At 39.4% G+C, this 14,443-nt stretch overlaps 1 protein-coding gene across 1 annotated transcript; it reads right to left on the reverse strand.

The window, feature by feature from the left end:
* On the reverse strand, positions 1-13,298 carry LOC137984999 (short transient receptor potential channel 6-like). The gene is made up of 7 exons (XM_068832390.1): positions 11,195-13,298; positions 10,065-10,362; positions 7,929-8,433; positions 5,736-5,931; positions 4,216-4,356; positions 3,084-3,152; positions 1-2,717 (listed from the first exon to the last, which is right to left on the reverse strand). Exons 1-7 carry the CDS (start codon positions 12,146-12,148, stop codon positions 2,604-2,606), a joined length of 2,277 nt encoding a protein of 758 aa, XP_068688491.1. The 5' UTR covers positions 12,149-13,298; the 3' UTR covers positions 1-2,603.
* Between the last annotated feature and the right edge of the window lie 1,145 nt (positions 13,299-14,443).

Raw genomic sequence — 14,443 nt, forward strand, 5'->3', positions numbered from 1 at the left:
GTCTACACTTGACGTAGTACTTTAATTGGAAAGATTTATAATGCAAATAGTTTTTGAGTTGACTAAACATTTTTTCCTCGTATTCTTTTACATCCATCAATTAGTACAAATCGAGAGCCTTTGTCCTGTATACGAAACACTCTATCAGAATCATTTTTAAGTATGTATATATACGGATCACCTTGTAAAAAATATTGTTACACTCACTGTGGCTGATGACGATGTTTCAAACATCGAAACATGTTCTTAAAACTCAAAAGTGTGGTTGTAATTTTGAAAATATCAGTGAAGACAAAAGAATGTAAAGTAGGTCGCCATTTATGAAAGTAGTCTATTTCTAGTTAACAAGCATCCCTGAAACGGTATTGTGAGAGTGGTCTTGCTTTCTGTTCTTATTCGTGTATCTTCAATCTGTGCACAAAAAGTCTCAGTCTTTATTTTCTAAGTACACCTTAACATTACAATGGACAATGGCGACAGCAACACACGAGGTTTAGGTTGACTACAGCATTCATTTCAGTACATTTCCTTCATGCCTCTGCAAAAAAACAACTTGAAACGAACAAACTTAAAATTTCAACAACAACTTGATCATATATTGTAAACCCCGGCCCAGTCTTTCATTCTCTCTATCTTTACCTCAACAGGGCTCCTATACGTCAACTAAGTTTTAGGTTACTCCGTCAACTTGTTCTCAAAATAGTTACGATAGCACTAAGTTTTTCCTGGCCGGTTGCTATCGTCGATGCATGCAAAGGCTACCTAAAATAATTGAAAACCTTATAAAGGAATGTATTTCCCAACGCAAGCAGGTTTGATAAATTGAATGACAATTTATCACACATTGTTCTAAAGGACCTTCGAATCCATCCGCCCAGAAAATACTCTGTCGAACTTGCGGAAGCTGTTTCAATTAGTTTGCTGGTTTCAAATCGTTCTTTCGTTTGAGGTATTTTTTGCTTTACCGTAAAAAATCTAAGGTCAACGTTTAACGTGAACTGAAATTAAATGCGCTTACTTACGAACAACGAACGAAAAACGCGAGGAAAAGTCAATCGTTAGTCTGCCAAGGAAAAACGACGCTAGCTACAACAACAGTATTGCCGCAAAAAGTGGAATTATATCCAACAACGTGCATGAAGTGGCCGACTTGAAATTTAAAAAAAACGAGCAAACGGCAAAACTCTTTTTTTACAATGACTGCAAAATTCTCGCGCGCTCATTGGCTATTTTTTATTGTCAATAAGCGGACAGCAGACACATAACTTTTTAAAATTTATGCGATAATGACGCAATATTGAAGTTTCTCGCATTTTTGTCTCGCGTTCTTCTCGTGTTTTGACTTGATTTTGACTCCTCTACCCTCTTTTTATCGTAAAAAAACAAATTGATGTCAGTTTTTCATGCGTCTGTCACGGTTATTGGCAATGAATTTCGTCGTAACATTGCCAAAGTAGTTTGCGGATCCACGAGGCGATCCGCAGCTACTTTGACAATGTTATGACGAAATTGATGATCAATAACAGGACAAACGCATGAAAAACTGACATCAATTTGTTAAATCTTAGCTTTCAACATCGCGTTTGCCGTTTGCCGCAAACACGAGGCTAGATCTCTCTAACGTCTATCTAATTTAATTAAGATTGTTCGTGCCAATGCAACCCAGTCTCCACCCAAATAATGTACACTGTTTACAAAGGTAACTGAAGTCTGTTAATGTAGAGTGTCTAGATTATTTCATTGTGATGGCGGGTGACCTTGGGGGTTCCAGCTGTGATTTCAAGTTTTCAGGAAAAAAGATGCAGGTCCAATTTTGACATCTTACACAGTGTCCCTTTTTAAGTCTAAGCCTTTGCTAACTATTTGCTAGGTTAGCAATGCTTTTAGCTTAAGATACATGAAGCTGTTTTCTTTCATAAAAATATCAAGTAACAATGAGAACGACCCGCAGGTAGCATAGCTAATCGAGGCAGGTCGTTCGATAGATTCAACTATGCAAGATTCAAAATTGGACCTGCATCTAATTACGTGCATATCTGGAAACATGACATCACCCAAGACCGACCGACCGACCAACCGACCGCCCGATCGATCGATCAGGGACACCGTGCGTTGGATGTCAAAATTAGACATGCATCTGACTACGTGCATTTCTGGAAACATGACATCTGATCATCAGCACCTTGAACAAGCTGCAACTCCCGAGAGCACCCGCGATCATAATGAAATAAAAATCTAGACACTCCACATTAACAGGCTTCAGTTACCATTGTAGACTATTAGGCGGTAGACTGCGTTGGCCAATGCAGCTCTTGCACAACACTTTGACATATTGCACACCCTTGACGACGACACTGATGGCGTTGACGTTAACGTTGCCGTAGCCAATTATGCGTTTTCTTAAGAAGAGACAGTACGAGAAGATAAAGACTTGTCAGCATGTACGAAGAGAGTGCGGGATTGCAAGCTTACAGTAGAAATCCCAAAAAAAGGAAGAAAATAGAGATAAGAGGGTTTCAAGTCTTGAGTGAACGGGTTACGTCATTTTGAATAATAAAGGAAATCGGCCTTCTGACCAATAAGCACTTCTGTCTGTTGCTCTCTCAAAGCTCAGTTGCCTGATTGTCGGTTGGCAGTTCAGGAGCGGAGGCATGGTTCCTTGTCTTCTTAAAACTTACAAGATACCGCTGGATCAAGAGCTTCATCACTTTGCGGCGCTGTTAACATGAAAAAGAAGTAAAATTGAGCTGATCTGGAAAAATACTTCACAATATCACGACGACATAAAGGGTTTTACGGCTCTTAAAGAACTCGTTCGTTGGGTAGCACAATTCAGGGTACAATATCTGAGGGAAAACATAACAAAGATAAATGTGGCAATTCTGGGATATTGCAGGGGGACCGAGTGGTGACTCTCAAACACATGATACGTTTTGTCAAACCACTAATAATTGCGAAGTCTTCTCTGTGGAAATAAGTTCTCATTGATATGAAAAGTAAAACTGGCTACTATTAGTAACAAATAAAAAAATCGAAACTCCGAGGGCAAAAATGATCAACTGGACCTGAAAATAAAGCCTCACATTTTGTGCGTCCACCACGACATCTCTAATTCTAGACGCTGAGACGCCTTGTCGCCCACGACATCCATGCTGCAAATAATGAATCAATACGTACATTTACTACAGTGACAAAGCAATAACAGATGAAGCAAGCAAATAGCTCAGATTCAGCTTAGCCTTCTTCATTATTAAGAGAGTAGCCACGCCCCATTTCTTCTTTATCTTAGGTTTCAAGTGGTGATTACGAAAACATGCTATAAAATACAAATGTCCAAGTGGATCACAGGTGACCTAACCCGGGGTTAGACACCTTGGTAAGGTATACGTCGATTAACTAAGAAACAGAGCGTACTCCCCTTTCGAGTTTTTTCCAGGTAGTAATTAACGAAAAAGTGCTATAAAATACGAACTATTTCAAGTGGATCACAAGTGACCAAGCCTGGGGGTACACTCCTCAGTGAGGTATACGACGAATAACTGGGGAATGGAGCTTATTCCCATTTCGAGTCTCTCCCTCCCAAGGAGTTCTAGTAACACTCATGGGTGGAGCATCCGACCAGTGTTACGGAGGTCGTAGGTTCGAATCCCGTCTGAGACTGATTTTTCAGTAATCCTTTCGCCCGTTGCCAAGCGACTTGTATCATATTCTTCCCACAGGCCAACCACACCTTTCCATCATTCCTGTATTTGAAATTGAGGCTCTCGATAGCAGTCTCCAGTGAGTTGTAGTGGCTCAATGGGTAGTGGTGATAGAGCATCAGACAGGTGTTACGGAGGTTGTAGGTTCAAATCCTGTCTACGACTATGATTTTTCACTTGTCCTGTCGACCGCGTTGCCGAGCAACAGGCGCATTACACCGTTAATTGAGAGGATAAGCATGACGTTTACGCCAATCGGCAAACGTCAGAGTGAAATTAGGGTTTTGCCAAAAATGTAAGAACCCTGCTTGATGTTAGCTTATTTCAGTCCTGTTAGCTCCAGATATCAAGCAACTCCTCAAAGGAACGAGACAAGTTAAAACGAGAGAATGTTCACGCTTTTATGATAAGCAGGAGCCTGACGTTTCCCGTTTACCGTTGGCCGTAAACGTCAGGCGTAACCTCTCTAATATCAATAACTGCAATGCAATGCTGAGTTTGCTTGCCAACTCACCGTAAAGACTCGTCGACAAAATTTGAACACCACGTGTGGCGGAGGCACAAGATTGAAAGGCGGCGGCATCACATTGCCTTCATCTAAATATGGCATCCACATTCGAGTTCTTGAGAATTTCCATTGGATGTCCGCGTCGTTCTAAATAAATAAAACTAAGATGATGCTGGAAGGAAAAGTGTTCATTCTGCATTATGAAGACATCACGTACAAAAAAGCGAGAGATCACGTTTTAGCGCCCCTAGCTGAACAGGAACGAGGGACTTGAACTTCCAAATATCTATGACGCTGTACTCCGATCAAAGGGCCGTTCTAAACAAAGTGGTTACAGAGCTTAGTACTGTGCAACCACTCCCATTCAAACAGACCGGCGAATTCCTGAGCGTCAGCCAAAATATTTCGATTCCAATCGAGCTAAATTGTTACGTTCTCGCCATTTTTTTTTTTTGCACGTAAGATGATGCTTCGTAAGTGACCTTCTTTGTAAAATAGGCGTAAAATAGTTCTCCCAAACGCCAACGCCCATGATTCCGACGAACCAGATTCACAATTTTTGTTAAAAAGAACACGTCTAAAATACTGCCAAAAAAACCAAATGTTCGGGGATTTTTTTTTGTAATACTTTAGTGCCAAACTCACTAAAGGAAGTAAATAACACTAGAATACAATAGCAAAAACCGAAGAGTATGAAATGGTCAACTAACAATCGGAAGGATATTCACCTTCAAGCAAGATACACAGACATAACTGAAAATGAAAGATAATCCGCTTGATAAGGAATTACATACACCTTATTCCAAATAACCGCCATTTAAATATTCTTTTGTTTTTATTCAAATAAGCCCTTGATGCCTCGTTCTTAAGCTTAAAATTCAAAAGAATATTTTATCTTGAACGACGCAAGAAGGGCCAATTTGTATCCGCATAAATCAGCGGCCATTTTGGAATAAGGTGTATACCTCAATGATACTAATCAAAGTAAGATAAGATAACTGAGCATATACTTATTAGCTATTCGGAGGATAAAACTCGGGAGGTATTTCTAGGAGAAAACGTATCTTTCTCCACCACACCCCAACACCTGAATATATATATATATATATATATTTCTCCACTTTCTCATATCCCATAATACACCTCTTTAACCCCCCTAAATTTTGCATAATTATTGTTTTCAATTTCTCTTGGGACATAAAGTCGAAAACAATGCCAATGCAATTTTTTGGGGGGGGTTAAAGAGATTTGAGAAAGTGGAGAGTTACAGAGACGCGTATCTAAGAAAAGGAAGAAAATATTTGAGGGAAAAAAATAGTTTCTCGATCCATATTGTTTCATTCGTTTAGCCTATGTTAGGACTCGGGAGAAAACCGGATTCTATTAAGGACTCGTTGTTTCTTCCAGGTTTCCTCTTCATTCAACTTTTCATGTATTAATAATAAGGCCTTGTAAAGCATGCCAGTTTCAATAATATGGCCAATTTTAAATGAACAATTCAGCAAATCTCGCACTTAAGCACTTACCACAACATTCTGATAAGTGTTTGACATCATAGCTATCAACATATTAATTGCCACCAGAACTGAAGCAATGGCGTAAAGTCCCAGCAACACCTCCCCAATGTACTGTGTGATGACAAAGTCTTCGGTAGTTTGCAAGTCTTTTAAGTCCGACATTCCAAACACATACCAAAACAAATATCGCAAGCTTCCTCCTACTCTGAAAGGGGAAAAAAAGTTCTGTTGAACTATAGCACCACTCTATGTACATTTGTTTAATCTTTGTTTAGTGTGGTGTGTTAGTCGTCTCCATGACCCGGCCCCGAAAGGAAAAGATTGGGAAGGCAGACGGCTAACTCTTCAGAGGAAGCTTAAAATATTGTGTGCGTACAAGAAAGCGCATATGCAACTCATGACTGTCTGTCTGTCTGTCTGTCAGTCAGTCAGACAGTCAGTCAATCAATAGGCCTTTTGCTAAAACGATCACATGGTACAAACTCCGCCATGCTTGAGGGCAAGCTCATTATTATTCCCCCACTGGGACATAAAACAAAGAGACCTGAACCAGTCAAGCTTGACATGCCTTTGTTTTAATGTTCCAGTGGGGGAATAATAATGAGCTTGCCCTCCAGCATGGCGGATTTTGTACCATGTGATCGTTTGTTGCAAAAGGCCTATTCTTTATTTTGGAACTGTTGAGATTCAATCAGGTCAAAACAATACAAGGCCCGGCGCAAACTAGAGCTATCAGCTTAATTAGCAAAGTTTCATTCGTGACTCTTGGCGTAAGCAAGTTCCCCCAGTGTGCGGTACCGTTTTCAGCGCGTTTAGTCACGCGTGGCATCGACGCCAGATATGCAACATGTTAAGTAACTTTTTACACGAGTGAACATTTTCTCCAAATGCGCGCCCGTGAAAAGCTATCGCCAAGTTTTGTCTTTACGGCTTGGGCTTCTCTCAAGTTTAATAGCTTGCATGCAATTGTGTTTAATATTTTACGTTGTTAAATCTGTAAGCTGAGTATTTAAGGAAGCGATTGAACATAGCTAGGTTGCTTTACGTGCCAGCTACGACAATAAGGGCCGTAAAACAATTAAACAGAAGGTTAACAGAAAGGTTGATTGCATTTTTTCGCTGATTTCGACATGTTATAAGATGTAAACAACACTAAATATAAACACCGATAAGCACCAAACGAAAATTGGCGCCGTATTGCTGCGTGCGGACTCATAAATTGCCAGCTTTGCGCTTGCTTTGTAAGGGAGTTTTCGTGTGGACGGGTGAATACGCTACTCGTGGACGCGTATTGTTTTTGAAAACAGAGAAAAAGTCTCGGTTTAAAAAAATATCGGGATACGTGTGGACGGGCTATAGAGTGTTTTCACTCACGTGATCAGTAACCTTGTTTTTGCACCGAAACAAAAGAAAACGTTCGCGTGATAACAGAGCCCAATTCCCAAAGGATTAGTTATGAACACCATCATGGCCGCCGTGACATCACGCGAAAACACTCTATTGGAGTTGTAGGCTCCTGTGCATGGAAGACCTTAGACAGCAATGACCAGAACCTGACCAGCGGTTTTCGTTGAAACAATGGTTTCCTGGGGGTGCTCAGTCTCGCGGGCTCAGAAAAACTGGTTGTGGTTATTGTTATTTAAGGTTTTTCCCTCTGAATGGTCATAATATTTCACATCACTCTTTGGAACGAACGAAATAATATATGAAATGAATCATATACTGCGGATATGAAAGTAAAGCTATAATCCTTGCAGTTATGAACGCAATTTTAGCGACTGCGTAGTGAACACTGAAAAATTCAGGACTTCAACGGGGTTTGAACCCGTCGCACTGGTCTCGCGAGGTCACGGGTTCAAACCCCGTTGAAGTTCTGAATCTTTCAGGGTCGATTCTCTACGCAATTGCTAAAATTGCGTCCATAACTGTGAGGATCATAGCTTTACTTGACTCTTTGCAAAATTGAGAGGCAAACCCTATGACTTTTGCGCGCTTTATATTGATAATTTGTTTTGATATCCGATTAGTTCGTTGCTTTGCTACGTCTGAGCCAAGGGAATTATATTTTTCCTGGCGGCTTTAATACTGCAATGAATTGAAAATCACTGTGGAAATAACAACAACAACAACAACAACAACAACAACAACAAAAGAAACGAACAAACCAAAATTAAATTTAAAAAATGCTCAACACTTTCTTACTTGGCAAATTCGTGTTCCGTTGTGTTTCCAGAAAATTTTTCTGTGGCCTGAACATAGCGAGAATACACCTTTCTCTCCGCGAGTCCAAACGAGACGAATAACAGCAGAAACAGCAACAAAAATTTGCCGATATCTCGAATCATATTCACAAGCGATAATTGCAGAGGACCGATAGAGTGACTGACTTGAAAGAAATTGGAGAAGTGAATAAAACTTAGCACCAGACCAACAGAAAAGAAAGCGTTGGACAAGAGTACCAATCGATAAGCAACCTCTTTGGCGCTTTGGTTAAAAACAACATCAACGGGTATCTCCCAGGCGTTCTGTTGCACTACATTCATGAAATAGCCAATGAGCCAGAAAACTCCTGAAATTACAAAAAAGCCTAACATGTACAGATCGATTGAATTCCAGTACTGGGACAAGTAGCGTTCTTTTCCCTGCTGATAGGCTTCTTTGGCTTCCTGGACCAGCATACCAGCGATCCACACCGTTATTAGAAAATCTAGAAATAAAATAATAAAAAAACAAAACAATAAAAAACACAAACTCAACGTCAATAACTTTTATTACACATAATATAAAGATCGTTTTTGGTACCACGGAATGTAACATTTCAAACAGATTTAAGACTGATACACCTAAAGTGGCTATGCTGTTTTACACCCTGGTCTGTATGCCCTTGTGTTTTTCCTTTCTCCGCTTTAATAAACGATTTAAAACATTGACGAGCCTTTGGCAACTTGAAAGCACTTTTTATTTACCCGGTAAGTGCCCTTTGGAGCTCTTTACTTAAATGCGATCGCAAGGATATAAATTTTTCACTCTCTGCGTTCGCATCGATCAACGATCAGAGCGTGACGATTCCATATGATCACGGAAGTGATTTTTGTAAACTTGTGGTTGTTTTCACGATCGCTGAGATCGTTGCGATCATAAAAACTACGGTCTATAACAAATAGTCTGACCTCGCGACATTTTTGACGGAAGACATGCGGTACGTCTTTGCTTTCTTTTCGATTGACAGTGTTTCAAAGCAGCCATACGGATATATTTCTAACTTGTTTAAGGCTCTCCTTCGGTCAGGACGAGCGAAAAACCGAGTGCAAGAAAAAAATCGAGCGAAGACTGGAGTCTGTATCGTAATCTCTCGGTTTCTCTCTCTTTGAGCTCGCAGAAAAATCGAAATGAGCGATAAAAAGGGAAAAACATGAAAATGAAAAAAAAAAAACAAAAAAACACTTCAAAGATACTCCGACTCCGGCCCCGCGTTTATGATAGTAACCATTATTTTAAACACGATAATGCTCAAAGCTTAATAGGTCGTGTATCCTAAACTACGTAATCAAATCTGCTAAAAATTTAATAGAGTTTCAAAAATAAACATATTCAATCAGTCAGTCCCTGCAACGAGGTGTAGAGGCGGTCGAACTATCGAGATTTACGTTTTCTAAAAATAGATATACCTTATTGTAGAAAATTAACGTGCCATGAAATTAAGGTATTTGAAATTTACGCGAAATTAATGCAAAACGACTTTCGAATAAAGAAAATTAACGCGAAAGAGGAAGTAGAATTTCACAATAAATGAAATTAACACAGTTGGTGGTGACCACTGGAACAAGTTTATTCAACACTCCACCAAAACACAAACATCCAAGCACAAAACTGAGCCCTCTGGTCAACAAAACAGTCCTCAAAATTCTAATTAATGTAGGGGGTTAACGGAAAGAAAAAAAGCTTGTCCCTTATTTTATTCTTTTTTAGGTGTCATGACTGTCTGGAAGGGTTTCAAAATTAGGGTTAAAATAATGAAAATTAAGAGCACGGAAGTTAACGCTGCACTTAATTAATGTCGCGGAAAATAACGATGAACATAATTAGCGCGACATAATTAACGCGAATTTTAACGATTTGCGTCAATTTCATGGAGCGTTAATTTCGTGTAATAAGGTAGCTCATGTGGTGGGAAATCACGTGACGCTTATGCACCAGTCATTTGAAACCCTCGGACTCCACTTTCTAAACCTGCATTACTAAATAAATGATGGTGATGATGATGATGATGATGATGATGATGATGATGATGATGACGTGCTTTGAATGATAGGGAAAATACATCACGAGTTTACTTACCCAAGGGTGAAAATTCCAGGACATTGAAAAATTTGTCTTGAACTGAGGAACAAATAAGTAACGCAAGAAACCAGACGAATGAACCAGCATGGTTCAAAAACTTAAAAAAAGGTTTTTTCAACTGCTGGCTAAGGTTGCTCTTTGGAGCCACAAAATAAACCAGTGCCCACAAAGGAAGCAGAGATGAAAAGAGCAAGCCAAAGACCATCTTGGTGAAAAATCCTCGATCCTCCCATACACCCAAATCTTGGTAGAGTACAGAATTCAGCATCAACTGGCTGTAAGGATGGGCCACAAACTACAGAAAAGAAACACAGAGATTTTACATGCTGGGAAAGTGAAAAAACCGTCCCCTTGCCTTTCCCCAACTCAACATCACTCGTGTATCATGGGAATACAGACACTTAAAAAAACTTACATGCACATACATAACTAGGAAGGTTGCATGAAGATATAATTTACAGACACTTAACGTGACAAGGTGTCCCCTAAACTACGGTCCTTAATAAAGATAAACAGCTGCTTTACTCTTGTTGTGAGGTAAAATATCTTTTTTGGATTTGAACTTCATTTCTTTGAAAATTCGATTCCTTCTTTTGTTTCAGTAAAGGATAGCCCATTTAATTTTTAAGGGTCGATGATGGAGAGAATTCACTGAAAAAGAAAGAGAAAACCGTGCACAAGTAAGCACGGAAATAAAAGCGATTTGCCTCCACTCTCACAATACGTCATCAAAAACGACAAATGTCACGCAAAATGAAGGGAATGTTATGCAAGCGAAGATAGTATGGGTAATCAAATGGTGACGAGTGCAATTAGGGAACAATTTCACGCGTGTTTTGACCAAAATCCAATAATTTCCCTCGCATAGAGGCTCCCTGATTTCACGAGTATACCATTTGATTAGCTATTAATATAATGGATGACAAATTATACGACGCCATTTTAGCACTGTAGGAAAAGTTGCCATGGCAATAATGTAATTTCACGCCAAAGTTAAGGAGTAATTATTATAATGTAAACATAATAGGGCAAAGGAAGGTGATGCCACACCCGTACTTCGGATTAATAATTCTGATTATGCTTTATTGCGAGTTGATGAACGGTTTTTTACGACGGCAGCCACTTACCTTCTCGTTTTTGTTGGCAATAGCAAAATTCAACACACTGAGCTTCTGGGCTTCTTTTCCTCCACGCACTTTAACATGTTCCAATTGCTCTATTCCGGGAACGGCCATTACGCTCCCTATTTCGTCCATTGATCGACATTTCTGAAGAAGGGACACAGCAAATTCTTCACATTGGTTAGAGAGCCTTTTGTAATCGCTCTTGAATTCGTACTCTGCTTCCACGAGGTTTTCAAACTCACGGTTTAGTAGAAAGGCGCGCACCAGAGGGTCTCTGGACGATTTGATGTTTTGCTCCTCCGTCGAATTATCTAGCAAATAGGACATGCATAAGTAAACAGGACTTGCGAGCGCTCGGTAGCTGTGTAAACGATAAATTGAGCGACCTATTCGCTTTCCTAAGCTTTCACACTTGTCGCATTTGCACGATCTAATATGCAAAAACGGTTCTTCAATTGTAAATCCCCTTTGAAGGAATAGCTGAACAATCTCTGTACTGTCATTTTGGGCTGCCAACATCAAGGGCGAAATATACGAACTGTATGACTTAGTGAATCCAAAGGAAGTGTTCTGCTCGAATGAATTGGCATGGTTCTGTGTATTTGAATCCTCTACAAAATCGAGTAACGCCTTAACCCAAACTGTCGATTCGTTAGCCACGGCTTGAAGAAGGGCGGATGTCACATCTGCTCCTTGTTCAACAAGGAACTTGGCAACGTCATGATGGTCATTGTTTGCCGCTATTTGCAGTGCAGTTTCTCCGATCAAGTTCGTGCAATTGACATCGACTGATTTCTGCAAAACGTACAGTCGCACCTCGGAATCATTTCCGTCTCGAACTGCGTCAAGAAAGCCACTGAGATCTTCCCTCAAAACGCTATCATTTGATGGAGAATCCGTTAGATCGTCGAGAATAACAGAAGATATATCTTGCTCATAAGCTTGCTCCATTGTCATTGCGTGAATGGTAGTGAAAGCACGGGTGAATGAACATTTTTAAGAGGTTGACAGATGTCACTCTTCACAATACAATGGTTTGTGAAGAGCAAATTGAAGCGCTCCTTTGTCCGTCGCGTGAAGTAAACTCGGCAATGCTGTATCACGTCCTTTTACAACCAAAATATATGCATGTGTTATTTTGTAAACGTCTGACCGCCTTGGTCTCGTGCTTTTCTGGGCACCAGTCAGTCGATGTACACATCATCAAAGCTATTTTTACCACAGTCACGCAATCTTTAATGCATCTGGTTTCACCAGGCAAGAGACTGACAGCAAAGCAGAAAAAGCAAAACGGAACGTTTTCAAGGGCCAGCTTGAAACGATAATACACTAAAACCGATTTTAAATTTGCCAGTTACATTGGTCATCGTTGGCAGATTTCGGAAATTGTCTGTCAAACTGTCATTGACTCAAAATGTCAAACTGTCATTTTGACGTGACTGTCATAACTGATGATGGCTGGAGCAATTGTATGCTTTTTTAATAGTTAACTTTGAGATTCTATGTCATTAAGCAAAATTTTATTTGTAAATAGGTTTTAGATTTCTTTTTAGTTTCCCTAGCTTTTACTATTTTTAGCATTGTTATCCTAGATTATTTTATTTTTGTGTCACCAATTAGTGCTATGCGCCAGAGATTCCCATATAAAAAAGGCCTTGGGTGCTCGTACTCGTCTATGGTTGCCGAAATGTGTCAATATTCGAAGTCGCGTATACGCGTTTGAAAATTTCCACATATTAACAATAAAATTCAAATATATTTGAGTTTGTTCAATACATTCAATAAACTTGTAGCAAAATTCGATAAATTCGCCTTGATACGCACTCGATTCTCTGCTCCATTTACTACCGAAATCACTAAACTATTTGCACCCCGAAGAAAATGATCGATCGCATTTGAATTTCGACTCTCTCATGTGACCATTTGGAGCACCCCGATTCGTGACGTGTCATTCTTGATGTGAGCGAAGCCGTGGGAAAATAAAGAAACAGACTGCGGCATGAGATGAATGTGTACGAAGAACTTTCCACCGTTTGGGAATGATATGTGGTCACTGATGGTTGAACCCAATGAACGGAGGGGGAGATGTTTTAGTAGAGTTCTACCCGGGACGTTTTAGAGATATAGAATTAAAGTACAAAATGAGTGGTCTTACAGTTTCTCACATACGGAACACGTTTTGTCCCGCCTTCGATGTTCCACAACGACCGATAGGAGGTTTTCATATGACGTCATCGTCGCCATGCTGGTGGACGAAAACAAAAGATCTCTCATAGACCACTTTCATAAATGGCGACCACTTTTACATTCTTTTGTATTAATGTTAATTAGACCTACTGCCCTCGTTTTAAAAGAAATATTCTTTTGAAATTACTCGTCACGCGTAGCGAGATTAGTAGGGCTTATTAGCATTGAAACAAAAGAATATTTTGATCAAAAATAAGACACAAACAGCAGTGATAAACATATTGAACTTATTCATTTTGATTATGACTTGACGTTTCGTATGTGCTCTACATACATTTTCAAAAGTAACCGTTGAAATTTAAAACAGCTATTTATGTATAACAAAGCGGATGAGGGGACTGGAACCTAGATTAAGCAAATACTTAACAGTAAAATATATAATAATAATAATAATAATAATAATAATAATAATAATAATAATTATAATAATAATAAAAACAGAAAAGATTAATAAAGCATCAGCTTTTCACTTCCGACGTTGACGTTGAAAGCTAACTCAAGTTCTTGAATAAAGAAGGTCTCTTTTATTTTACAATGATAGTCAGTTTTGCCCTTCGCTAAAATATCAAAATGATCCCACTTGCTGTTATGTCCAGTGGCCTTGACGTAGTCAGCAATGGCTGAAGTATTGTCATTTTTAGCTAGGGCCTTAACGTCAAGTCATAATCCAAATGAACAAGTTCAATATGTTTGTCACTGCTGTTTGTGTCTTATTTTTGATCAAACTACGATGGCCCAAGAACAAAAGTATTTACGATAAAGAAAATTTTATTTGGCCGCCATTATGAAAGAGGTCTATTAGCTTCTTTTGTTCGTTCACCAGAAGTCGTACATTTCTTTATTGTATATAGTGTTCGTGGCACGAGCAGTCCATCGCGATCCTTTCGCAAGCCTGTTCATTTTTCAGCGTTTCTCTTTGCTTCATTTCCCAATACGTACGAAAGCAATATTTGATGATATTCAATCTTATTCTGTGATCGATTTTCCGTCAACAAAACTTCCACT

The sequence above is a fragment of the Montipora foliosa genome, chromosome 2 (genome assembly GCF_036669935.1).
Source record: "Montipora foliosa isolate CH-2021 chromosome 2, ASM3666993v2, whole genome shotgun sequence".
Classification (NCBI taxonomy): Eukaryota; Metazoa; Cnidaria; class Anthozoa; order Scleractinia; family Acroporidae; genus Montipora; species Montipora foliosa.